The 25,379-nt window shown below is 39.9% G+C and overlaps 1 protein-coding gene across 1 annotated transcript; it reads left to right on the top strand.

Annotated features, from left to right (window-relative positions):
- Positions 1 to 23,096: 23,096 nt before the first annotated feature.
- LOC129644453 (uncharacterized) lies at positions 23,097 to 24,025 on the top strand. Its single transcript, XM_055570080.1, has 2 exons — positions 23,097 to 23,291; positions 23,720 to 24,025. Exons 1-2 carry the CDS (start codon positions 23,097 to 23,099, stop codon positions 24,023 to 24,025), a joined length of 501 nt encoding a protein of 166 aa, XP_055426055.1.
- Positions 24,026 to 25,379: the final 1,354 nt, after the last annotated feature.

Genomic DNA, 25,379 nt, shown 5'->3' with positions numbered 1-25,379 from the left:
CGCTACTCAGAATGGCACACAGTTTTAAAATTTATGAATTGTTTATTTCTAGAATTTTCTATTTAATATTTTTGGGCTGTGGTTGACTGTGGGTAACTGAAACTGCCAAAAGCAAAACCACAGGTAAGAGGGGACTACTGTGTCACCTTTCCATGGTGCCCTGCTGAGGTGCTCAAGGGGCAGGTTTGCATAGGGAGAGGAGAGGAAGCCTTCGTAGCCAGGGTCATCCCAGTCATGATGGTCACCCAGTGCCATTAGATGACTGGACCTCCAACATCAGGCAGCTATAGGTTTGTGAACACACACACTCAAACTTGCTCACACAGCTTCCCCTCCACCCTCTCCTTCTATGGCAAACCCACTGTGTCAAGGTGGCCAGTTCAGACAAGTTTTCCACGGAAGCAATCCATATCTGAGACAGCCCAGGCCAAGCCTGGCTCTGTAGATCAGAATCTGCAGCAAGTTTTCTCTGAGCAACTAAACCACCAGCTAACCTCAGCTATGTCAGCCTTAGTCAGCTAGAGGTGTTTGAATACCTTGCAACCTCAAAGGGAACAAAGGTAAAGTTTTTCTCAGCAATTACCTTAGAAATTTGCACATTTCTATCCTAGCATTCTTAGAGATGCTTATTCCAAGGGATTTATGGTGGAGCAGCTTCAGTCATGGGGGAAAAAGAAAAAGGAAGCCTGTTATACTTTTACCCCATAACGATGGATGCCTATTTATTTTATGCCTCTTAATGAAAAACGGTTCTTCCCAGAGCTAATTGGGAACTAAGACTTCTACAAGTCTTCCCTTGTAGAAGCTGAAGGGATTGGCAGCTTTTTAAATACATATTCTCTCATTAGAAAATTTAAAGTTCTGCCCCACCAATCATCTCTCTGTACTATTATTTTTATTCTTATTATTGTTATTTCAGAATTGAGGAGCTAAAAAGCCCTTTGAGAAGGTAACTTGAGAGAAAGGCAAATCTGAGTTTTTAAAAATGCTGTACTCAAGTCAATGACCATTCTAGCTTTGATCTGTCATATACAAGAATATATCCTAGCCTTGTAATGAGGTTTTCTTGTATGATATATTGAATTTTTAGATCCCTATCAGATGAGCACAATTATAATATTTATCATTAAAAATTTCTCAGTAGTTTGTCCCTTTAAAAAAACCTTAGGAAATTCTCATTTGTCATAGTTCACATGAAAACCTGATAACCACCTCCTACCTGTGGCTTTAATAAAGAGAGAAAAAGCCTCATTGTTACAGTATTATCAGTATTAGTTTGACGTTCTCATCAAAAAAAATAGCTCTCCAAGCAAGGCTGTCCTTAAAGCCAGAGACAGATTTGTCAGTAATTCAGAGCCAGAAAGACTTGATTTTCAGAATGGTGATCAAACTGTCAGGGCAATGTTGCTTCCAAGGGAATCAAGATTAGCCCACCTGTCTGATCTTTTTTTCCCAGACATAGCTAAGAGCTCCAAAGATAAACCAACTAGCTGAGGGAAAGACATCAAACAATTGCATCACTATTTCCCTAAAGGGATTTACTCCTGAAGACTAAGAAAACTCTCTTAAATTAGCTCTAATTAAATGCTGTGAATCTACTGCTCCATCATTCAGAGAATGGAATGGATTGCTTCATTGTATATGTGTGTGTTTTCATGTTACTAGTGGTGTAGAAGAATTGAGATTTTTTAAAGGAAGATTAAAAATATGGAAGGGACAAAAGGAAGCTGGGTGAGAAAAAAAAGAAAGTAAGGACAAGGTTATTCTGGGTTCCCCGTGGACAAGTTGATGGTGGCCCTAGGTCATCATTCATTGCATGTTGACAGAATTGGTTTACGTGATCACTCAAGTGGTACACAAGCCATATTGATTATGGAGTGATATGTATAGATTATTAGGATGACTAATAGTGCCTCTCTCACTGGCTGATTGCATGTACAGACAAGATCAAGTTATTTTGTAGAGACTATTTCTTAGGGTGTGTGGTGGGGGAGATGGCAATAGGAGGATTCACCAGACACTGCTTTAAGTTATCCTTAAAAGAGGGTTATTTTCAGATTTACCATAAAGTGTTTCTGCACAAAGGAAATGTTCTGTGGAAAGAATTCATGACAACATGCAAGCATGTTTCTTTAATTGGAAACTGGATACACTCTACTAAACATTTTATTGGAATATTTATTTCACACTTTAGGAATGATCCTGAGAGAAATGCTTTGTGATTAACTGTGATTGCCCACATATGAAAAATGAGTAAAGAGACAAGAATGAATATGCAATTCGTAGGGCAAGCTTCCAATTTTTATTCATTTTCTAACATTTCTACCAATACCACTTCTCCCAAAGATAATAATATTAAGCACCCAAGCTATAGTCAGTTTGGCATCCTGAGCAAACTTATCTTTTATTGTTATTTCAATCTTTAAAACAGCTTAGCTATAAGCAGGAAGCTATAGATACCATTATAATCCTAAAAACAGTTTTATTTGAATAGTAAGAAAAATGAGATCTAAGACCTACTCTGTTTTCATGTTCTTAGATAACACTCATGACTTGCAGACTAGTGGCTTTTTTATTTCATTATAGCTTTCAATTTTTGAATGAATAGATCCTATACACCATTCAAGTGCAGTCCCTAGATGAACAGCATCACCTGGAGACTTGTAAGAAATGCAGATTCTCAGGTCAATCTCAGACCTACTGAATCAGAAACTCTACGGGTGGAGGAGGTTCAGCCATCTCTGTTCAACAAGCCCTCCAAGGTGCTTTTGAAGCCCATTAAAGTTTGGGAACCACTGAATTATGCTGTCCAACTCCTTCCTCTCTTTGCTTTGACCTCTAAGCATAGTGTGCAGCTATAACTTAGAGCAAAGTGTAGTTCACTGCCTTTCACTAGACCTGCTCGTTTTGTAGTTTAATAAGGACCATGCTCCAAATGATTGAGCTAAGCAGATGCTGATGAAGGAAATTTGTGAGCTTCAGCCCACTTTCCCTTTTTTGGAAGGAAGCACGATATTTAAGGGCTTCTTAGGTGGCTTAGAGGGTGTAGAATCTGCCCGCAATACAGGATACCTGGGATCAATCACTGGGTTTGGAAGATACTCTGGAGAAAGGAATGGCTACCCATTCCCGTATTCTTGCCTAGAGAATTCGATCAACAGAAGAGCCTGGTTGGCTACAGACCATGGGTTTGCTCAGACATGACTGAGCGACTAAGCGCAAGCACGTGGTATTTAAAGGCAGGTATATAAAGGTCTCATTTCAAGTTCTGATGTGTCTTAGTAGTTGTGAGGCTTGAAACTAGTTGCTTAACCCCTCTAACTCTTGTGTTCTTCAATTATAATCACATTCTTAATGGAGTTGTTTTGAGTATGAAATGAGATCTGTCAAACTCTAACGCCTACAGTGTCTTTATGTGAATTAGAAAAAGGGTGGTAATATTGTCCACGTGTCTTCCTGAATTTGGCAGGGAGAACCTGGGCTGGAGTTCAGCCCTGACTTCTGTCTGCTCATCTGGACTGAGTTGTTCAGGGCATTTGTGTATGTAGAGCTCTTGAATGAAATACTGTATGGAAAGCAACTGGCATGTAAGAGTTGATTTTTATACAGTATATTACATATATAACATACTACACATAAACATAATTTTCTTATATGTGTCTATTATGGTTCATGGAGAGGATAGTACTTGGTAGTCAGTGGATTGTCAGTGAAGATGCTTAAACTGACTAATAAAAGTAAGAAGAATCATCGTATTTCCCAATCAAAATAACAGGTTAGTGGAAAGCATTTAGTTTTACCTTTCATGTGGTGTAGACTTAGCCTCTCTGGACCATTTGCAAATGAGATCTGGAAAAAAAACCGGTTTCACATTTGCTATTCATATACCACCCTGACTTATTTATGGACTGATGAAATAATATAAAAAGGGGATTGACATAGCAAAATCATAAATATGACTTAGATACACATGTAATGTGGAGAGGATATTCCCTCACGTGGTATCATGTAGGTGCTGAAGACTGCTTTCAAATCCTTTTTTTAAGGGCAAAGTCAATAGGGAGAAAAGCCTGCAGTTCTGCGAATAAAAGGATGAAGAGGGAGATACAAAAAGGGCAAGAGTGAGGTTTTGGGCTTCTTCACAAGATTACCCAGGGTTGACCCTTCCTGGAGTTCTATATTTCAGAACTTGAGTGCTCTCATTCTAGGAAAGGTACACAACCTCCTGTCACGTTTGGTTGTCTTAGACTTTGGTGTTCCCTTTTAGCACAGCTCGTTATTACTCATTGTCAGTTCCCTGGTGGAAGGTGCTGGGATCCTGCCTAACACTCAGTATTACATATTAAATTAGCACAATGAAAATGATGGAACAAAGGACTGACTTTAAAAGCAACAAATTCTTTAAAGGCCACACTAAATCCTTGTCTATACATTACTTGTTTACAGTACTGATACCAAAATTAAATGCTGTAGAAGAAAATGTAACAAGATGTTATGAAGCCAAGGTAAGATGCTAACCTAAATAGCATCATTAAAATGTAACATAGGAAATAAAATTGGGAATCACTATTAGAATACTGCTCATGTTACAAGATGTCAGAATCATGCATAATGCAAGAGTGAAACTGCTTACAGAGACTTTACACAAGAGAATTTAAACTTGCTTCTATGGACATGAGGAGCTGCTCTTTGAAGCATGGGCTCTGATGAGATTCTGCCTGGTGCTAACGATGTTTCAAGGGAGTGTTGTCTTTGCATCTGATGCATATTTATTTATAGGGTGCCCGAAAGAAGAAATGTTCATACGGAACAGCAGATTGCACCTCCACCATATTTTTCATTAATCATCCTTTCTTTGGCATTTTCACCATTGCTTTATTATTGATCTGTTTTTTGAACCCTCTTTGTGAATAAACCTCCAATCACAAAATTACACATTGATCAATGTCAGCAAACACATTCCTGCAAACACAACCTTTAACTCCTTTTCTCCCTGAATCCTCATTCCATTTTATCTCTTGGGCAAAGGGCTGAAAAAACAGATGATCCCTGTATTACTCCCTGAAGGTCAACAAATCCAGATTTTGCTAGGCTTACAAGTCTGAACATAAAGCCCATCTCAAAGAGAATACTTTTCCTATGTTGCTCAGATTTAAGTCAAAAGTCTTTCATACAGATTCTAACATTTCCCTCTACTCTGTGTTAAAGACTATAGATCACATATTGATTTTTGTTGCCACATACAGAGAAATCACCATCTCTGAATACATGTATGCAATACAAACATTTATCCACATACTAACCTCTCTAATTTGGACATAATTAGAGAAAGGGCTATTTAATTAGTGAAAAGTCTTAAATTATAGATGGCTGATTACTTCTGAGTACATAAAGTAATGGCAGGAAATGACTAACAAAGTGATGCCAAGTACAAGACCTGCCAGGCCTGTTTTAATGAATAGCTAAAGACCACTGAAATTAGCACATTAATTGTATGCATGTAAATTGCTTCTGCTAAGTGCATTAAAATGTTGTTTTCTTTGTAATCATGTTGAAATTATTTATTTGGTTTGTACACCCTTTGCACAATTATTCATGAAAGACAAAACATGAATTTCAACATAATACCTGCCTAAATTAGAACACCACCAATTATATGCCTCCATGTTTTACCATTCACACCAAGGACTTGTGACTTAGTTAAAAAAAAATCCAAAATGTGCATAATAAGACTCCCTTCAAAGTACCCATTTCCTTGCTTCTTGTCTTTCTTTAGACTCTCATGGAGGGTAAGAATGGGCTCAGGGCCAGGTGGAACCCCCCAAGTGCGTATCCCGAGTTCTCTACCACTTCAGAGCTATGAAACTTTGGATGCATTGTTAACTAACTCTGAACCTTGGTTTCTCTTATGCCTTCTAGGATTGGGTAGATAATTAAATGGATAAAATAATACTTTGAAAGTGTTTCTCAAACTTCCATGATGATAAAAATCACCTGGGGGTACTTGTAAAACCAAAAGTTTCCCAGGCTCATCCTCTGAGGCCTCTGCACCTACTGATTCAGTGGGGGCCACCAGTCACTCCAGGAGAGTCTTATCATCTGGGAAGCACCATTTGGAGACACCTGGCTCATAGAAGCTGCTGTTCTGTCATACTCTGTGCACTATATGTTGTATTGGTGAGCCAGGAAAAACAAAGAAAAAATACACTGAAGATATAGAACCAAGAAAGTCATCACAGCATGTCTGGCAATTTTTCCTTCAATGCCTTCAGTAAGCAGGAGTTCTCCATCTTATAGGGAGAGCAGTTTTCTCCACAGTTGAACAGTTCCATTGGTTCAAAAAACAGATCTCTTACTGTGTTGGAATCTGTTTCTTTTGAAGTTCTGTCTGTTGTTCTTGCCTGCTATTTGGAGCAACATAGAATAAGCCTACTTACTCATCCATTTGGCAGACTTTTTAAACATTAAAAGAGCTCTCTTATATCCTCCTGATCGTCTCTTTCCAAGTTAAATATACCAAGTTCCTTCATCCATTATGGGTCATAGAACATGGCTTCTACAGTTCTCACAATCTTAGTCATCCTTTTCTGGATCCAACCTGAGACTACTGATTTTCTTCTTAAAGTGTGTTTTGTGACAGAACTGGATAGAATGCTGTTTCTGAGTAGGACAGAGTATAAACAAACCATATTTCTATTAAAAAATGCCCTTATCTGAAAAGAATGATGCTCTTAAAAGTTTCAAATGCCAGTTCACCAATTCTTTGACTTTTTACATGACCTTATAAGAGTCATTTAGCGTATCCAGATGCTCGAAGACTGATCTCTGAAACTGGGATAGCAATCTTCCTCTGTCTACCCACTCACCTCCTAGGGTTGTTTAGAGGTTAAAGTATAAAAGAAAGAATTTGAATGATTATGTGCTACTTTTATGACCAAATCAACATAGCTATGTAGCTGTGTTAAAATAATAGTAATTTAAATGTTGATATATTTTAAAATTAAAAAAAGAGATAAAATGGTTGATAACCTGAAAACTTCATATGCAAGTTATTAGGTTTTAAAAGTCTTTTTCTCTTGCTTTTATGGAAAAACATATCACATATCGGCTCATATCAATCTAATGTCAATTTAATACAAATCTCTGACTGTTTATTTATTTTTTTAATGTAGAGTTTTGCCAAGTCGGGTTTCCTTGAGTTTGCAAAGTAGAATTCTGAATTTTACTCTAAAAAATAACTTTCATGCTTCTAGAATGAGGGTCAATAGCCAGGAGACTGAACAACTACAAAATCTTAAAGACTTACCTGTTAGGTCTGAAGAGAATTGGAGACCATCCCTACCTCTCTTGAGTTTATTGGAATTCTTTTCAGAGAGGAAAGTGCAGTTGCAGCTGTGTTTTATTCCTCAGTTCATTCCAGAGATTTTGTAATCAGTACTTTCCTTTTCTTCTTTTCCTTTTGATGTGATCGTAAGGTCAAGTTTAGAGTAGATGAGAAGTAGGTCTCTCTCGCAAACGATTGGGACTTAGATTCATGGGAGAAATAACCTCTTTATAAACATAAAGATTAGCCTTGCTGATGTTTTCAAATAATATTTAATTAGATAAGGACATGTTTCTTTTGTCTGAGAGTCAAGAGAAAAATAAAGTACATCAGAGGGAAATAAACCAATATATAAAAGTGATTAGTTCTAATCAACGAGATTACAGGGGTTTTCTTCTCTTTGCTATACTTCCTTGTATTTTCTAAATTTTCTACTGCATGCATGTATTACTTTTATAATCAGAAACCTGTTAGCAGGAAAGTGAAAGAAAGCAATGTTCTTTAACTTTGCTACTAGGTGAAAAGTTGATGTTTAGGTTAGAAACAAAATTTTATGAAATCTTTTTTTTTCTTAGTGCCAACTCCGGAAGGTGGGGAAAGGACCTTCTTTTATTCTTCTTTCCATGTAATTTCATCTGACATGTAGGAGCCTCTTTTAATGATTAGAGTTCAATGAGGGAAAAGCGCCTGGGGCAACAATCAAGGGTGATTGCATTACACCGCGACAAAATCTTTAGAAACGCTTTTCTGGGCCATACAGACTGCAACAGGTGTAACTCCTTTCATTTTTTAAAAGTAATTTTCAGGCAGACTTCCTACACATTGAGGTACACATTGATTATTATTATTTTTTTAATCTAACTTATTTCCAAATAGTATTATGATTCTCACTTCCACACTAGTTTTCTGGTCTTTTATCTAAATTTAGGAGGTCAGAGCAGTGGTACTGACCACTAGACTGAAAGCTCTATGAAAGTAGGAATGATATTTTTCTGTCTGTTCTTAATTCATCTCTGGATCCTCAGCATCCGGCCTAAGGCTTGACGTTTGGTAAAGTGCCAACAGAACAGGGTAGAAACAAGCCCTTATGCCAGATGTCTAGGATATAGAACAGAGCTCCCTTCCCTTCTCCCTGGGGAAGGTGCCTGCATAAAGGACAGAAAAACCCTAAGAGACCTGGCGAAATGGACTGAGTAGTCTCTATCAGGATATGGACAATTTGGGGAGGAGTTGGTAGAGGGGGGCTAGGGAGTCCTGCTGGAATCTCTTCCATGTTGTTACTCAACTGTGGAGGCTTTGTACTTTGGACAATGAATAGCAAAGACCATTATTAAAGCTCTTTGGCTTGTTGTATTTGGCAGAGGGTGGGGAAGGGACAGGGTGGATTACAGATAGCTGTAAATTCACTCTGAAATGTTTGAGAAAGGGTTGGGACAGGGCCTGGGCTGACAAAGTGACAAATATCTATGTCAGTAGGTCCCATTTCCGCCAGAAATAGAGACAAGGACTTTGGCATATACTGAATTACCAGAACAGGTGAGCAACTCGAGGAGGGGCCAGGCCTTGGGAACAAGAGGCTCATTGTGCCTTCAGATAAACTCCTCTGTTATTGGACTTAAACTCTGTAACCTCATAACAGAGCTTTGGAATGAGCTTTGGATTTGGGGTGTGAGGAAGGGCAAATAGGAGTAAAGTAGCTAGAGCTCTTGGGACATTTGTTCTGGGGAGACTGAGGAAAGAGGTGGATGGTGTGTGCTGGGTGCTCAGAGGCCTTGGCTACCTGGCCTGAAATAGTAAAGCAGGGAAGATCCTTTGAAGGCAAGCTGGAGAAGACAGACAACTCAGTAACCGCTACATACTTGCAATTTGCTGATGTGCATGTAACTTGTGTTCCAAAATTCCTCTCCATGTAGTAAAGCTGCAGAGATTCTTATGTCTTAAATTACTGGCTGGAATGTGTGAGGATCCAAATGACTCACTATGAAAGACAGCATTGGAGGATCTGCCTTCCCAAAGCTGGAGTTCAAGAGAAAAACCACTCTGTCTCTTGGTGGCAACAGAGGAATGAGTTTCTAATTGAAGTGCCCAGTGATACACACTAACTTCAACAGAGCCTAGAGAGTCAGCAATTTGACCCAAAGTAGTGACTCACGCTGGAAACTGAAGTACTGTGAAAACCTTGAGAGAAAGATGAATCAGGGCCTCTGAAGCTCTCATATCTGGACAATCTGGACAGCTCCATATTAAGGCTAGATGTGATTTCCAAGGGATTACTTATCCCTAGAGAGATTTGGACAGAGCATTGCTAAATTAACCCATTTAAGATTCCATCCTGTGTACCAGGAACCCTTGTGAACTACAGTCAGCAAATAGCCAATTTGCTAGTCAAGTCAATTCTGTGCTAGTTAGGTCAATTCTTTGAAATCCAAGTCCTCTTACCTGGACCACTGCCTTTCCTGGGCCTGGCTGTAAATCTGTCAGCCTCCTCCTGGCTGATCCTCTGAACACTTTCTAAATTAACTTTCTCCCAAACACTGCTTCCATCGTGTTTTCCCTTTGTGTAGTAAGCTTTGGTGCACTAAACCCATGGAGCATTGGATCTCAAGATATGCCTTTGAATTGGCGACATCAGCATTACCTGGAAAGTTGTGAGAAATGTACATTTGGCGGCCCCATCTCAGTTGTACTGAGCCAGAAACTCTGGTAGTGGGGTCCACTGATGTGTTTTAAGAAACCCTGATGCATGCTGGGGTTTGCCATTGAGACAACCTGCCATTCACAGCACTCTCTCCTCTACAGTCTTCTAATGCTTGCCTCATATTTTGTGCTCCTTGATCCTGCCTTGCATTATGTTAGTGTGATCTGATTTCATATTCAGAATTGTAAACTCCATGAGGTCCAGGTCTATGTGTTTTCTAGATTTATTCACTTGTGAAATCATAAAGCTGGAAAGGATTTGGAAAAATATTATCCAGTGTCTTCATTTGCAAACCTTTGAAGGTTTGCAAAGGTTTGCGAAAGTCCCATGTGCATAGTGGACATTCAATTAACAATTGCTAAATGAAATAACATGCCCTCAGGGGCCACAGAGGTGAATTAAGACTGCTGAGACCTCAGTGTCATCGCCTTAATTTAGGTTGACCATTCTGGCACCCTCTAAGGGTTCATGAATGCCTGGGGAAAGCCTTGGATGTCTTTGCCAGCTTTTCCCTCATGGTCCTTTGCATGGACTCTGGAATTTGCTTGCTGAACACAAGGCAACATGATGTTTTGAGATACAAATAGCAGAGCAGCTGTATTAAGAAAATCAAAACAATAAACAAAATTGATGTTGTTTTCTTATTGCTGCTTTGAGACTTGACATGAAGTATGAATCTGTCATAACCAAGAACTAATATCTTGCCTGTATATCTAAGGCATAAATAAAAATTAATTGCAGCACACAGCTGTTAATTATCAGGTTTTGGAGCATTCCAGGGGCAGTTGCTTATGAATACCTATTTAGCTAAAGATCCCTCGTTCATTAGGTCATGCTGACATAGACTATGGGGACATTAGCCAGTTGTTGATCAGCTGCATCTGCATAGTCTAGTGGTCCAGGTTGCCGGAGGTCATTGCACTGTTAAGGGATAGGCTGCCACAGCTGAAATAGGGTACGCTTTGCTTATGAAACAACTCTTTCCTCATTTCACAAATGTTCACACCTAAAAAAGGAGATTATTGACTTCCAAGGATGGCTTGTGGTGATTCTTCTTCTCAATGCATTGGGCCATGGATGTGACAGACATTTGTGTGTGTGTGACTTTGTAGGAGGCAGTAGATCGCAGTGATGTGCTAAATACATAAATAATATTTATATTGCATTTTTGTTATCAGAGTTTAATGCTTTAGGGCCATCAGAATCTGTTTCTCTCAAAAGAATGGCCAAGACCTGAAAAATCTCTTTATTGTTCTTTAGAGGGAGGACAAGGACAGAAAATCATTTGTATCTCAGAGATGAGAAGAAATTCAAAAGGTACTTGATTCTTATAGATTAAATTCACATACTAATGAAAAGGAGGGAAAATAGGAAAAAATATGCTTTTCTGTTTTCTGCCGGCAGGGCAGCTGCCCCTAAATTTAAAAAGCCTATCATTTTACTCTAGGTCAAGTTCATTAAAACAAACTCACTTGGACTTTCCTCATTTTGTGTGTGTGTGTGTGTGTGTGGTTGTAAAGTACTGCTACTTGTCTAGAAGTCAGGGTAATTATATTGACTGTAATCTCAAAACTGTGGGCCTGGTTTTTCTGATTTGGTTATTGTCAAGTCCCTCCTATCTATGCTTCAGTTTCTGCCAGCCTCTTCTCACCATGACTAAGCCTTCTAAGCTCGCTGTGGCCAGACTTGATGTGGGAGAGGAGGCATTTAAGGAAATTTCAACAATTTTGCTCCTCATCATCCCGTTGGTTTGGCTTCTAGTCTGCCTTTGGTTTTTGCCATATTTGTAGAACCAGCCTTGTCTCTTGTTCCTTGGATTCAGTATCTACCTTGCATTCTAGTTTTTGTGCCTGGGTTTTTGTCTCGTTATCAAGTACTGAGGTCCCGTCTTAGGAATTTGCCAGGTGTGCCCATGTCCTCTAGGGACACAGAAGACTCAACCTTACTCCTCCCCTTTCTGAGCCCCAGGGTCCAGCTCCTGCGCCACATGCTGACTGAGGCTCCACACTTTCAGAGGAGGCTCTCTGATGCTGCCTGCCTGAATGTTGGAGCACTTTTTGCTTCTGGATTCCATGGCACCATGCTGTGATTTCACATTGAGTAAATTTCCATTGTTTCACGGCTGCCTCCTGATTCCAGGTTCCTGGCTGCATTAGCAGCTCTATGTATTGCCATATCCTCAGCTACTGTGTTCTGCCTGCCAGACTGGTCATCTTCCCAGTACCTGCAGCTGGACTGTCCTCCCTGGCTGCAGGTCTGGTTCCGGGTCCCAGCTTCTTCCACTATGACCTGCCCAGGCCTGGCTTAACACAGTCAACAAATGTAAAAGATGTCCTTCAAGATCTTTATGTTTCAAATACTGTTGTTCAAGCATTTTTAATTACAATTCTCCAATTAGGTTGTGTTACGCTTAAATAATTCTTTTCACTCTTTTTTATTATGATATGTGGATTGTAAAAATGGTAGCCTTTACCTTTTGGCAGGTCTTTTAAATAATAAACTATGAATGAATCTTGCTTTTAATGGACATTCTGAACAAAATTCTTCCAAATATATCACTCTTTATATTTAAGAGTGATATAATATAATGAAATGGTGCCTATTTCTGTCGTGATGTCCATGGTAGGAACCCTGGGCCTAAGTACTGTGCTTACCTATTGCCCTCAGCCTTAAGCTAAACATGAAAAGCCAAAAAATAGGCAAAAGCAAAGGAAATCTCTTAGTGCACAAGTATGAATGTGTGTGTATATGCACACACATGTGCATACCTCAGGATAGTGAATGGTGAGAAAGGGCAGGTCAAAGTGACCCTGTTCATTTGACAGATTTTAAAAAGGGATTCTTATTAATATAATAATTATCAATGATGACCCAGATGGTAAAGAATCTGCCTACAATATGGGAGACCCTGGTTCGATCCCTGGGTTGGGAAGATCCCCTGGAGATGGGAATGGCTACCCACTCCAGTATTCTTGCCTGGAAAAATCCCTTGGAGAGAGGAGCCTGGTGGGCTACAGTCCATGGAGTTGCAAAGTCAGACATGACTGAGCAACTAACACATTATTTTTTTTTTATATTTTTTTAAATTAATTTTATTTATTTATTTTTTTTTACTTTACAATATTGTATTGGTTTTGCCATACATCAACATGCATCCGCCAAGGGTAATTATGTGAATACTTGTATCATATCAGGCAGTATGATAGACACTTAAATTACCTTATTAAAGCCTCCTTAATTTGTCACTAATTTTGTTTCCACTTCACATGAGAGAAAACTGAGGTTTAGAGAGGTTAATTACCCTACTCAAGTCCCCACACAAAATGATTGCTGGGATCGAGAGATGCTTCCCTGTCCACCTTTGTATCTTCTGCGCCATCCTCTGCTTTCCTGTTCTTCAGTATGATGTCTCCAAGTTGTTTTTGTATAAGCAAGGAAGTAGTAGAGAATGTGGGAGGAAAATAACTAATATATACTAGTTTTAATTTTCTGATAATTTTTACATAGGCTATCTATTTAGTCCTCAGAAAAAGAATGTGTTTTTGTTGTCTCCATTTAAGAGGGTGAAACACAGGCTTGGAAACAGTCAATGACTCCATGTTGTTGTAGGTGCTATGGCTCCTTTACCTGACTGTTGTTTACTATTTCATTGTGAGACTCTACCACAGTATCCTAACAATGGACATGTTGATTTTTTTTCCAAGCTTTTTATATTGTAAATAGTTCCTCTGTGAACATTCATATGTATATTTCTAATGCACATTTTGCATAGCTTTTTATTAGGTATATACCTGAGAGTATATATGTTTGGAACAAGGATGAGAGTGTGTCATGAATTATTTAATTTTGATTGAATAATTCTTTGCATCTGAGGTTAAAAGAGAATTCTATAAACTTGAGGTCTCACCTTTCTCCCCTAAATCACCTAACTTAGTGACTATCTAGGGCAACAGAGTGGGGGAAGCTTGGACTGAACCTAAGTTCTGTAATTCCAGACAGTTCCCAGGCCTGTCCTGCTTTAACGCATGAGCATCTTTCTCACCATTCTACTTGGGTGGCCTGAGAACTGCAAATTTTACAGGTTTAAAGGAGGATTATACACCACTGAGTTGTGAGTCTGTTTCTGCAGAAGAGATTGGATTTTGAGAAATTACTCAGGAGAGTTTATATTGCTTCACCCATGGGTCTATGTGTTGCTCCACTTGAAATGAAAAGAATGGCTTCGTGATTTAGCTTTATGAGGGAACCAGAGCCATAGAGTTATGATCCAGTGCATGTACCATTGAAGGATAACAATTTAAAGTCCAATAATTCTTGTTATCTATCTTCACCAGAGGATCTCAAAGAGTTTTATGAGAAATTATAGACTAAGAATCTGAAGGAGTTATGTGCAATTTATGGTTAGAAAAGAAAGTGCTAAAGTTTTCCAGAATGCTCCAAGGCTGTCATTAGAGAAGACGTGAAGGGAGCCCAGGATCATCGATCCTTTGGCTAGGGACCCTGGCAGGACTAAATGTGACCAAATGACTCAGATTAGGAGTGGCTTCAACTTGCTTTGTGTGGCACCGTTCCTTTTCCAGGGGTCCTGCTGCTTGAAGGAAGACAAAGAAGAGCCAACATGAATTGGTTGCCCAAACCTTTAAGAAACTGTCATTGTGGTGGTCATATTAATACTGCTTTTGAAATGTACTCTCCTTCTGACTAGTGTTTCTCCCTCTTTTATTGGAATTTTAAGTACAATGACGGAGAAGGCAATGGCATCCCACTCCAGTACTCTTGCCTGGAAAATCCCATGGACAGAGGAGCCTGGTGGGCTGCAATCCATGGGGTCACTAAGAGTCAGGCATGACTGAGTGACTTCCCTTTCCCTTTCAAGTACAATGATGTGAGCCAGCTGAAGTTTTTAAACAGCACAAATATAAAAGTTATCCTAAATTATATTAGGGAGAAACTCTACTTGAGGTATTTAGGTTAATAAATAAGGACACCAAATGCATATGGGCTTAATATGTTTTAAGACTAAAAATGTGATTCTATAAAACTTTGGTGATCTTTATGCTTTCTGTTGGCTTGCCATAGGATTTTTAATTGAATTACTACAGAAAATTCAGCATAAAATATTATCAGATTTAACCACCCACTGAGTGTGTTATTTGTTACTGTTTTATTAGGCTAAATCATAGGTCACACATCTCTTTTCCTGTACTGATTTTCAGCCCAGAGGGCTAAAGTTTTAAAATGAGATGATGAAATTTTAGAAAAGAGCAAGAACTTAATAAAATGATAATACTCAATTAGTTTCTATAGAAAAATAAAGCTTCCTTGACTATATGTGCATTCCTAGCTTTTTAAAGTTTGCTTCTTTGATGTTCACGTTCTAAGCTTGTAACTAATCTGAGATTGAAACTAGAAGGAAAGTTGTAGGTGCTCATGGAGAAAAGACCTGTTGGCAACCCAGTGTCAATATTATCCACACTTCAAGCATAGTGCCTTCTGTCCATATCTTCCAAAAGTTCAAAATGTGGGTGAGAAAGCAACATGCCTAGAGGATTCAGCCCAGAAGATAACCATTTCAGAGTCTATACATCTTCATTTGGTCATAATAAGTGGCTAGGAATGACCCCCATTTTTTAAAAGGCTATTACAAGTCATTGTGTCTCATTTTTAAACCTGAGAGTATTTAATTCAGTTGTTCTCAAAGTGCAGGCTCCAGACCACCAGCATCACCTGGGAACTTGTTAGAAATATATATTTTCATTTGTTCATCCAGTCCTGCTGAATCAGAACCACTGGGGAGGGGGCCCAGTAATCTGTTTTAAAAATGCTTCATGTGATTGTCATGACCGCTAAAGTTAGAAAACAACCAATTTATGTTGATCAGTGTATGCTTTTTGTTAAGCACATTGAAGAGTAACTTAGCCAATGTCTGATTCATAGTAGGCTCTCAGTAAACATTACCCTGAAAATGAAAATATACTTAAATTGTAATGAAACATTCTGCAATGCTTACTATCATATTTTAGTCCCTTTGTAACTGTATACTCAGGAATGAGTAGTTGCCCTCACAGATTATTCATTTTCTTTTCCTTTAAGATTAGCTCTTCAGCTTTTTAATTTAATATGAAAGGTTATCTTCAAAGAAAAGTGTTGTCTGATGCTTCAGTTATTTAATTCTCTGGAGAGTCACTGAGAAGCAAAGTTGGCTCATGCCAGTCATTTCTTTCCCATTTTTAAAGAGGAAGAGTCACTTCACTGTCAATAATAATTAGTGAGTTTTTTTCCTAGTCTCTTCTACAGGGCCAGGCAGAAGTTCAGTGGGCATGAATTTGTTGTTTTAAGACTTCTAAGTTGGCTTTGAGTCTGCTTTGGCAGCAAATTCACCTAAGGGCTTTAATACCCTCAGCTTTGCTTCAGTAATATATGAAAATGGGGAAAAATCAATCATGAAGAATTTCGAAGTGCAATAGATTTATGGAGACAAATGGGCTCATATTGTGACATGTGAATTTATATATATTATACTTCCAAATAATTTCCAGTGTATGAAATCCTGAGTAATCAGGGACTCCAGATTTAGTGGCATTCTTGTGGTACAAATCTCATTTGCATCTTGTCAGGCACTTGCCCTCTGAGGTTGAATAGCATCCCTGCATATGAGCACACCCAGCTCTTGTGGAGGGTTCCTCACATTGGGGCATCAAAGGGAGAGTCAGGATCTGGAATTGAGTATGTGTCCCATGGGTATGTGTCATGGCAAATCCTTGTAGTCCAGGGATGACGGAAGTTTTGGGGAGACCTTGCATGAGGCAGGGTGGGGAGGTGGGGATGGCCAGGGGGGTGCTGACACTTTATCAGGAAGATGAAAAAGTGTGGTGGGATGAGAGGGAAGTGGGCCTGAGGGAGCCAGGAACCTGAATAACTGAAGGCTTCCCTGGCTAGCATTCCTTGTGATTCTAGTAGGGAAGTGGGTGGGAGATGCTACTCATGTAGAATTGCACTGAATAATGCTAACCACCACCCTAGTAGCTCCATTCCCTTCTTTTTTTTTTTTTTTTTTTTTTTTCCTGAGTGAATCCAGCTACTGACATCACAAACTCTGGATTGGTATCTGGATTTATAGTTGACCACTGGCCAGCATTGTTAAGTTTTGCCCCCTAAATTTCAGTTTGTTCATTCAAAGAGAGGGGAGAATTGAGCATAGAGCCCAGGGTTTGGAGGGCAGCCTGTAAAGACCTGCATTTTGAAGTCCAAAATACTGAACACCTTCCAGATGTCAAGAAGCATGGAGGATGAAGTGACAAGCAGGACTTTCTGCCTTCAGGGAGTGCCGAGCCTAGTGAAGGAAACAGATCTCTAAACAGGTTATTATAATCCAGTGGGATGAACTTTGTAGGTACAGAATATTACCCAAATCAAATCATGGTCCTGGTGGACAGTTCTGACAAAACATGGTCCGCTGGAAAAGGGAATGGCAAACCACTTCAGTATTCTTGCCTTAAGAACCACATGGACTGCATGAAAAGGCAAAAAGTTAGGACACTGAAAGATGAACTCCCCACATTGGTAGGTGCCCAGTAGGCTACTGGAGAAGAGTGGAGAAATAACTCCCAAAAGAACGAAGAGATGGAGCCAAAGCAAAAACAACACCCAGTTGCGGATGTGACTGATGATGGATGATTGATGACTGATGCTGTAAGGAGGAATATTGCATGGGAACCTGGAATGTCAGGTCCATGAATCAAGGCAAATTGGAAGTGGCCAAACAGGAGATGGCAAGAGTGAATACTGACATCAAAGAATTGAAATGGACTGGAATTTAATTCAGATGACCATTATATCTACTACTGTGGACAAGAATCCCCTAGAAGAAATGGAGTAGCCCTCATAGTCAACAAAAGAGTCCAAAATTCAGTTCCTGGGTGCAATCTCAAAAATGACAGAATGATCTCTGTTTGTTTCCAAGACAAACCATTCAATATCACAGTAATCCAAGTCTATGCCCCAACCAGTAAAGCTGAAGAAGCTGAAGTTGAATGGTTCTATGAAGACCTACAAGACATTCTAGAACTAAAACCCCCAAATTATGTCCTTTTCATTATAGGGGACTGGAATGCAAAGAAGGAAGTCAAGAGATACCTGGAGTAACAGGCAAATTTGGCCTTGGAGTACAGAATGAAGCAGGTCAATGACTAACAGCATTTTACCAAGAAAACGCACTGGTCATAGCAAACACTTTCTTCCAACAACATAAGAGAAGACTCTACACATGGCCATCACCAGATGGTCAATACTGAAATCAGATTGATTATGTTCTTTGCAGGCAAAGATGGAGAAACTCTATACAGTCAGCAGAAACAAGCCTGTGAACTGACTGTGGCTCAGACCATGAACTCCTTATTGCCAAATTCAGACTTAAATTGAAGAAAGTAGGGAAAACCACTAGACCATTCAGATATGACCTAAATCAAACCCATTGGAATTATACAGTGGAAGTGACAAATAGATTTAAGGGATTATATCTGATAGACAGAGTGCCTGATGAACTATGGATGGAGGTTCATTACATTGTACAGGAGGTAGTGATCAAGACCATCCCCAAGAAAAAAAAATGCAAAAAGGCAAAATGGTTGTCTGAGGAGGCCCTACAAATAGCTGTGAAAAGGAGAGAAGCTAAAGGCAAAGAAGAAAAGGAAACATACCCATTTGAATGCAGAGTTCCAAAGAATAGCAAGGAGAGATAAGAAAGCCTTCCTCAGTGATCAATGCAAAGAAACAGAGCTAAACAATAGAATGAAAAAGACTAGAGATCTCTTTAAGATAAGTAGAGATATCAAGGGAACATTTCTTGTAAAGATGGGCGCAATAATGGACAGAAACAGTATGGACCTAACAGAAGCAGAAGATATTAAGAAGAAGTGGCAAGAATACACAGAGGAACTATACAGAAAAGATCCAGATAATGTTGGTGTGATCACTCACCTAGAGCCAGACATCCTGGAATGCAAAGTCCAGTGGGCCTTAGGAAGCATCACTACGAACAAATCTAGTGGAGGTGATGGAATTCCAGCTGAGCTATGCAAATCTGAAAAGATGATGCTGTGAAAGTGCTGCACTCAATATGCCAGCACATTTGGAAAACTCAGCAGTGGCCACAGGACTGGAAAAGGTCAGTTTTCATTCCAATCCCAAAGAAAGGCAATGCCAAAGAATGCTCAAACTACCGCACAATTGCACTCATCTCACATGCTAGTAAAGTAATGCTCAGATTTCTCCAAGCCAGGCTTCACAGTACATGAACCGAAAACATCAAGATATGAAAGCTGGATTGAGAAAAGGCAGAGGAACCAGAGATCTAATTGCCAACATTTGTTGCATCATGGAAAAAGCAAGAGAGTTCCAGAAAAACATCTATTTCTGCTTTATTGACTATGCCAAAGACTTTGACTATGTGGATCACAACAAACTGGAAAATTCTTCAAGAGATGGGAATACCAGACCACCTGACCTGCCTCCTAAGAAATCTGTATGCAGGTCAAGAAGCAACAGTTAGAACTGGACATGGAACAGCAGACTGGTTCCAAATCGGGAAAGGAGTACGTCAAGGTCGTATATTGTCACCCTGCTTATTTAACTTATATGCAGAGTACATCATGTGATATGCTGGCCTGGATAAATCACAAGCTGGAATGAAAATTGCCAGAGGAAATGTCAGTAACCTCAGATATGCAGATGACACCACCCTTATGGCAGATAGTGTAGAAGAACTAAAGAGCCTCTTGATGAAAGTGGAAGAGGGGAGTGAAAAAGTTGCCTGAAAACTCAACATTCAGAAAACTAAGATCATGGCATCTGGTCCCATCACTGCATGGCAAATAGATGGGGAAACAGCATAAACAGTGAGAGACTTTATTTTTTTGGGGTCCAAAGTCACTACAGTTGGTGACTACAACCTTGAAATTAAAAGATGCTTACTCCTTGGAAGAAAAGTTATGACCAACCAAGGCTGCTTATTAAAAAACAAAGACATTACTTTGCCAACAAAGGTCCATCTAGTCAAATCTATGCTTTTTCCAGTAGTTAGGTATGGGTGTGAGAGTTGGACTATAAAGAAAGCTGAGCGACAAAGAATTGATGCTTTTGAACTGTGGTGTTGGAGAAGACTCTTGAGAGTCCCCTGGACAACAAGGATATCCAACCAGCCCATCCTAAAGGAAATCAGTCCTGAATATTCATTGGAAGGACTGATGCTGAAGCTGAAACTCCAATACTTTGGCCACCTGAAACTGACTCATTTGAAAATACCCTGGTGCTGGGAAAGATTGAAGGTGGGAGGAGAAGGGGCTGGGCAACAGAGGATTGGATGGTTGGATGACATCACCAACTCAATGGATGTGAATTTGAGTAAACTCTGGGATTTGGTGATGGACAGAGAGGCCTGGTTTGCTGCAGTCCATGGGGTCACAAAGGGTCAGACATGATCGAGCCACTGAAGTGAACTGAACTGAATGATAAGAAATGTTCAATGTATTCCTCTCACTTTCCAAAAGATGCATCTGTTTGAAAATTGACCATTTTCAGAATTTTTCTACTAGTTGTTTGTGTAAATGATTGTGGGTCATAAGAGACTATGTTAGAAGTACTATATTCCCAGACATATTTTAATCTTTTCCTACTTTAAAGTCTCTCTTTTAAGTGAAGTGTACTTTCTGGGAGTTAGGTGCCTTGATTTCTAATCCCAGCTCTGATGCCTAGTAGCTGTATGACTTTAGGCCAAGGTTTGGCAGGCTATAGCCTGCTGCCTAATCTGGCCTATCACCTGTTTTGTAAACACAGTTTTATTGGAACACAGCCATGATTACTTATTTACTTATTGACTGTGGGTGCTTTTGTTTTACAGCAGATGAATATTTGTAAGAGGACCATAGGATCTACAGAGCCTAAAATATTTTCTATTAGGTCCTTTAACAGACTTGCTAAGCTCAGCATTAAGCAGGTCATTATCTTACTTGAGTCTTAGCTTCCCTATCTGTAAATTTAGGGAATTAGATTATGTTTTTCCTTAGGGTCTATGTTCTTTGCATTCTCGATAGCTCTTCCTACAGAAAAGCCTCATCTAATACAATCACTGTATGCTGGAATATAAACCTACTCATATTTTTATTCACTTATTCTATTTATTAGGGTTTCCCTGGAAGCTCAGTGGTAAAGAATCTGCCTGCCAATACAGGACACACGGGTTCAATCCCAGGTATGGAAGGTCCTCTGAATGGCAATTCACTCTAGTATTCTTGCCTGGAGAATTCCATGGACAGAGGAGCCTGGCAGGCGACTGTGGGGTTGCAAAGAGTCAGGCATGATTTAGCTACTGAACAACAATAACAAATTCTATTTAATAGGCACCTGGCAAGCCACTGTGGAAAACTGACAACTTTAAAAGATTCCCTGACCTTGAGAAGCTTATAATCTGGTTAGAGACATAGTTACAATGTTCAGAAGTTAAATTATAATAGAAGATAATAAAGGATAACATTCCAAATTTAGTTATTATGATTAAAGATGTTCAGAAAAGAGAAATAAGGATAGGCTGAGATGATTAGAGTAAACCTAGAGGGAAAAGTCGGAGAAGGCAATGGCACCCCACTCCAGTACTCTTGCCTGGAAAACCCCATGGACAGAGGAGCCTGGTGGGCTGCAGTCCATGGGATCGCAAAGAGTCAGACACGACTGAGCGACTTCACTTTCACTTTTCACTTTCATGCATTGGAGGAGGAAATGGCAACCCACTCCAGTGTTCTTGCCTGGAGAATCTCAGGGACGGAGGAGCCTGGTGGTCTGCCGTCTATGGGGTCACACAGAGTCGCACATGACTAAAGTGCCTTAGCAGCAGCAGCAGCAGCAGAGGGCAAAGTGGGATGTTTTGAAGGGCACTTATCTCTATAACACCATAGAATACTGGATTCAAAGTCCCTCTAAGGTAATAGTTTTTAACTTTAGAATGCATGAAAATCACTTAAGTTACTGGGGAAAAAATAAAAATTCCTAGAACCCAGCTTTAGAGATTCTGACTGTAGCTATGGGGTATGTCCCAGAAATCTGCTTTTCAAAAAATACCCCAGGTGATTCTGATATACATGGAGAATACTGCTCTGGAAATGTGGCAGGTTAATGCCCAGGAATTTATCCTAGGTTTGGCTAAGTCTTATTAAACCACAGATTTTGTGTGACCAGGAGGAACTCCACTGTCATGGAACACTTATTTCAGTGAGTTTATCTCTCTTTTTAGGGAAGCTGAGAACTTCCAGGCCAAGAATAACAACCTGAGGACTCTCTATTTCCAAAGGCCCTTAAACTCCTTTAGATAAATCCAGAGGGGAAATCTGAGACCAGTGCTGCTGTTTCCCTATGATACTACTACTACTAAGTTGCTTCAGTTGTGTCCGACTCTGTGCGACCCCATAGACGGCAGCCCACCAGGCTCCCCCATCCCTGGGATTCTCCAGGCAAGAACACTGGAGTGGGTTGCCATTTCCTTCTCCAATGCATGAAAGTGAAAAGTGAAAGGGAAGTCGATCAGTTGTGTCCAGCTCTTCGCGACCCCATGGACTGCAGCCCACCAGGCTCCTCTGTCCATGGGATTTTCCAGGCAAGAGTACTGGAGTAGGGTGCCATTGCCTTCTCTGTTGCTTATGATAGCAGAGAGTAAATCATTGGAGTGAGGGGACTACTTCCATTAGCATTTGACTTTTGGTCCTTTTGTTTTAAGCTCCTTGTTTCTGCAAAGGTGGGTGGGGTCAGGATAGTGAGTCAAAAAACAAAAAACAAAAAACCCTCAGTGAGAGAAGTTGGGAATCTTCAGTCTCCATTCCAAACCATGTTGCTGATGACTTGAAGATATCACCAGATACTCATGATACAGAGGATAGATTCTACCCATGGGAGAACGATTCTCTGAAGAAAAGTTTAGAATCATCTTCAGAGCCACTGGAGGGGACATCTGAGAGTCCTGTGGGTGATGTTACACACGATCTTGCCATGCTTCCAGTCCAGAAAAGAAAGCTAGATCCATCTCCAAAAATGCACAGATATCTGAGGAAGGTTGTGAGGACAAAGAGAATGAGAAAGAGCAAGAGGAAGGTGAAAGTGAAGACCCGCTGCCCTGGCATTCTTCCAACACCTTTTGTACCACCACAGAGTGAAGAAGAGGAGGTGGTAAATAAAAAGCTGACCTTGCTCAATGCCAAGGAACATTATCTTGACCTTCCCAAAGAGGTAGGGATTAGGCATGGGGTTGCAAAATTCTGGGCTCGACACACATATACAACAAACATATATCCAAATGTATAATGGCTCAACACACTAAAAATGTGTTTCTTTCCCAAATATCAATTCTAAGTGGTTCCAGGATGGAGGCTGAAGGAAGAGGACATGGGTACCACAAAGCCATTCAGTGATCCAGGCTGATGGTGCCTCTGCCAACTTTAACATGCAGTTTCCATAGGGGATCCCGGGTTACTCCAGAAGGGAATATAATGACAGCTTTTCATCTGGAATGGGCAGAGGGGGGATATGGAACTTGAGAAGCAAACTAGGATCCTTGGGCCCAGATGGAGTATGAAAGAAATGGCTGAGAAGGGCAAGTCCTTTCTGTACTTATGTGTTCACATTGATGGCTTTTAACTTTTTTCTTCTACTTGCAGGATGGATTACAGAGTTGGAAGGATGAAGGTGCCTGTGTAATGCATCAGGAATGTCAGATCCAACCCCATGAGCTCTCAGTGTCCCCAGAGCTCGGGTCCTCCTCTCTTGCAGTGACATCCTTGGCATCACCACCGCTCTGCTTCAGTTGTTTTTTAAGCTGTTTCTGCCAGACCTTCTCAAGGTCTAGGAGAAGGAAATCTCTTGGAAGAGAGGGCACCATGCAGGCTGAGGCAGGGAGTGATGCTAAGGCTCTGAGACCTGGTCTGCTGAGGGTTCTGCGTAAAAGCAAAATGCAGCCTCACTGAAGTCTGTAGTAAGTTGAAATTGATTTAGGTTTCCCTTGTGTTTAGTTTTACAGCTTTCTCTATGTCATTGTTCCTGTTCATTGAGTTCTTGTCTGTCGAAGACAGAGCTGCTTTTAAACTCACTCTCAAGCTGAAAAAGGTAGTAAAATCAAAGTAACTTTGAGGGTTTTAATACTGTGCCCAGTAGTGGGATTGCTTCTTACTTCCTCCCATTAGACTGAAGTGGGATTCTTGGTGGAGCCATGGTTCCTAAAATTCATGCATACTTCATGCATGTATTTAGTTGGCTTACTTTTCACTAACTTCTCTGAGGATGGAAGCCATACAGGTTCATCATTTTGAGTAATACCTCCTGGTATGGACCATCAGGTGGAGATTTCTCATGTTCAAGTCCTCTCATTTTTCCTCTTTTACCTTTGACTAGAGATTCACTTTCCTGTATTCATTTCTGGTACTTTGTTGAAATCATGCCACTTTCTACTTGATTTGGCAGTGCTTTGGGGGCAGAGGTAGGGTGGTTGTTACTGTTCTTGAACATGATGCCACAATTACTCTCCCATTTCTAATTGTTGTTTGTTTTTCTTTTTGTTACTTCTTAGTAAGATACCTAGCTTCTGAAGTGTGCCTTTTTAGCCAGACCCTCACAGAATCTTGCCACTCCAGTGTTCTTGCCTGGAGAATCCCAGGGACGGGGGATCCTGGTAGTCTGCCATCTATGGGGTCACACAGGGTTGGACACAACTGAAGCAACTTAGCAGCAGCAGCAGCACAGAATCTTGAGTCCTTCTGTGATCCTAAATACAATAAGTACTTTAAAAAAAGTTCTAGATCATTTCTTTTCTCCCTTGTTCTGGCATGCTAGATTGATCCCTTTCTTAGGATAGAAAATAAGACTTTAAATTAATTTTATACCTTCCTATGGGGAAGGAATGGGTTTAAGAAGAGTTTGAGAGTTTTTCTGTAGCTTTAATTACTTGCTATTTCCTACTTGTCTCAGTTTCCCAACTCATTTAAGATTAATAAATAAAAGTAGAAATATCAATAAATGCATGAAGTATCTTTATAAGGAGGAAGTTGTAAGGTTTATTTTCTTGCTTCCTTAAGACTTATCCTGATGGTTAGTATATTGGAATAAGATAAGATGATCAGTATGTTTGTTTTGTTCCTTTCTCATCTGGAACAGGGCTTTGTACCTTTAAGAAAATGTAGTTGGGAACAGAATAGAATGAGTTGCAAGAGCAGTGGCAAAGATCCTTAAGACTGCCTTGGAGGTAATTGGTGAAAATTGACCTTGAAGAAGTTTTTATGGTGTGTGTGTGTTGAGGATCTCAAATTATCGGATTGGCCAAAAAGT

This window comes from Bubalus kerabau, chromosome 2 (genome assembly GCF_029407905.1).
Source record: "Bubalus kerabau isolate K-KA32 ecotype Philippines breed swamp buffalo chromosome 2, PCC_UOA_SB_1v2, whole genome shotgun sequence".
Lineage (NCBI taxonomy): Eukaryota > Metazoa > Chordata > Mammalia > Artiodactyla > Bovidae > Bubalus > Bubalus kerabau.
This window is presented reverse-complemented; position numbering and strand designations above follow the sequence as displayed.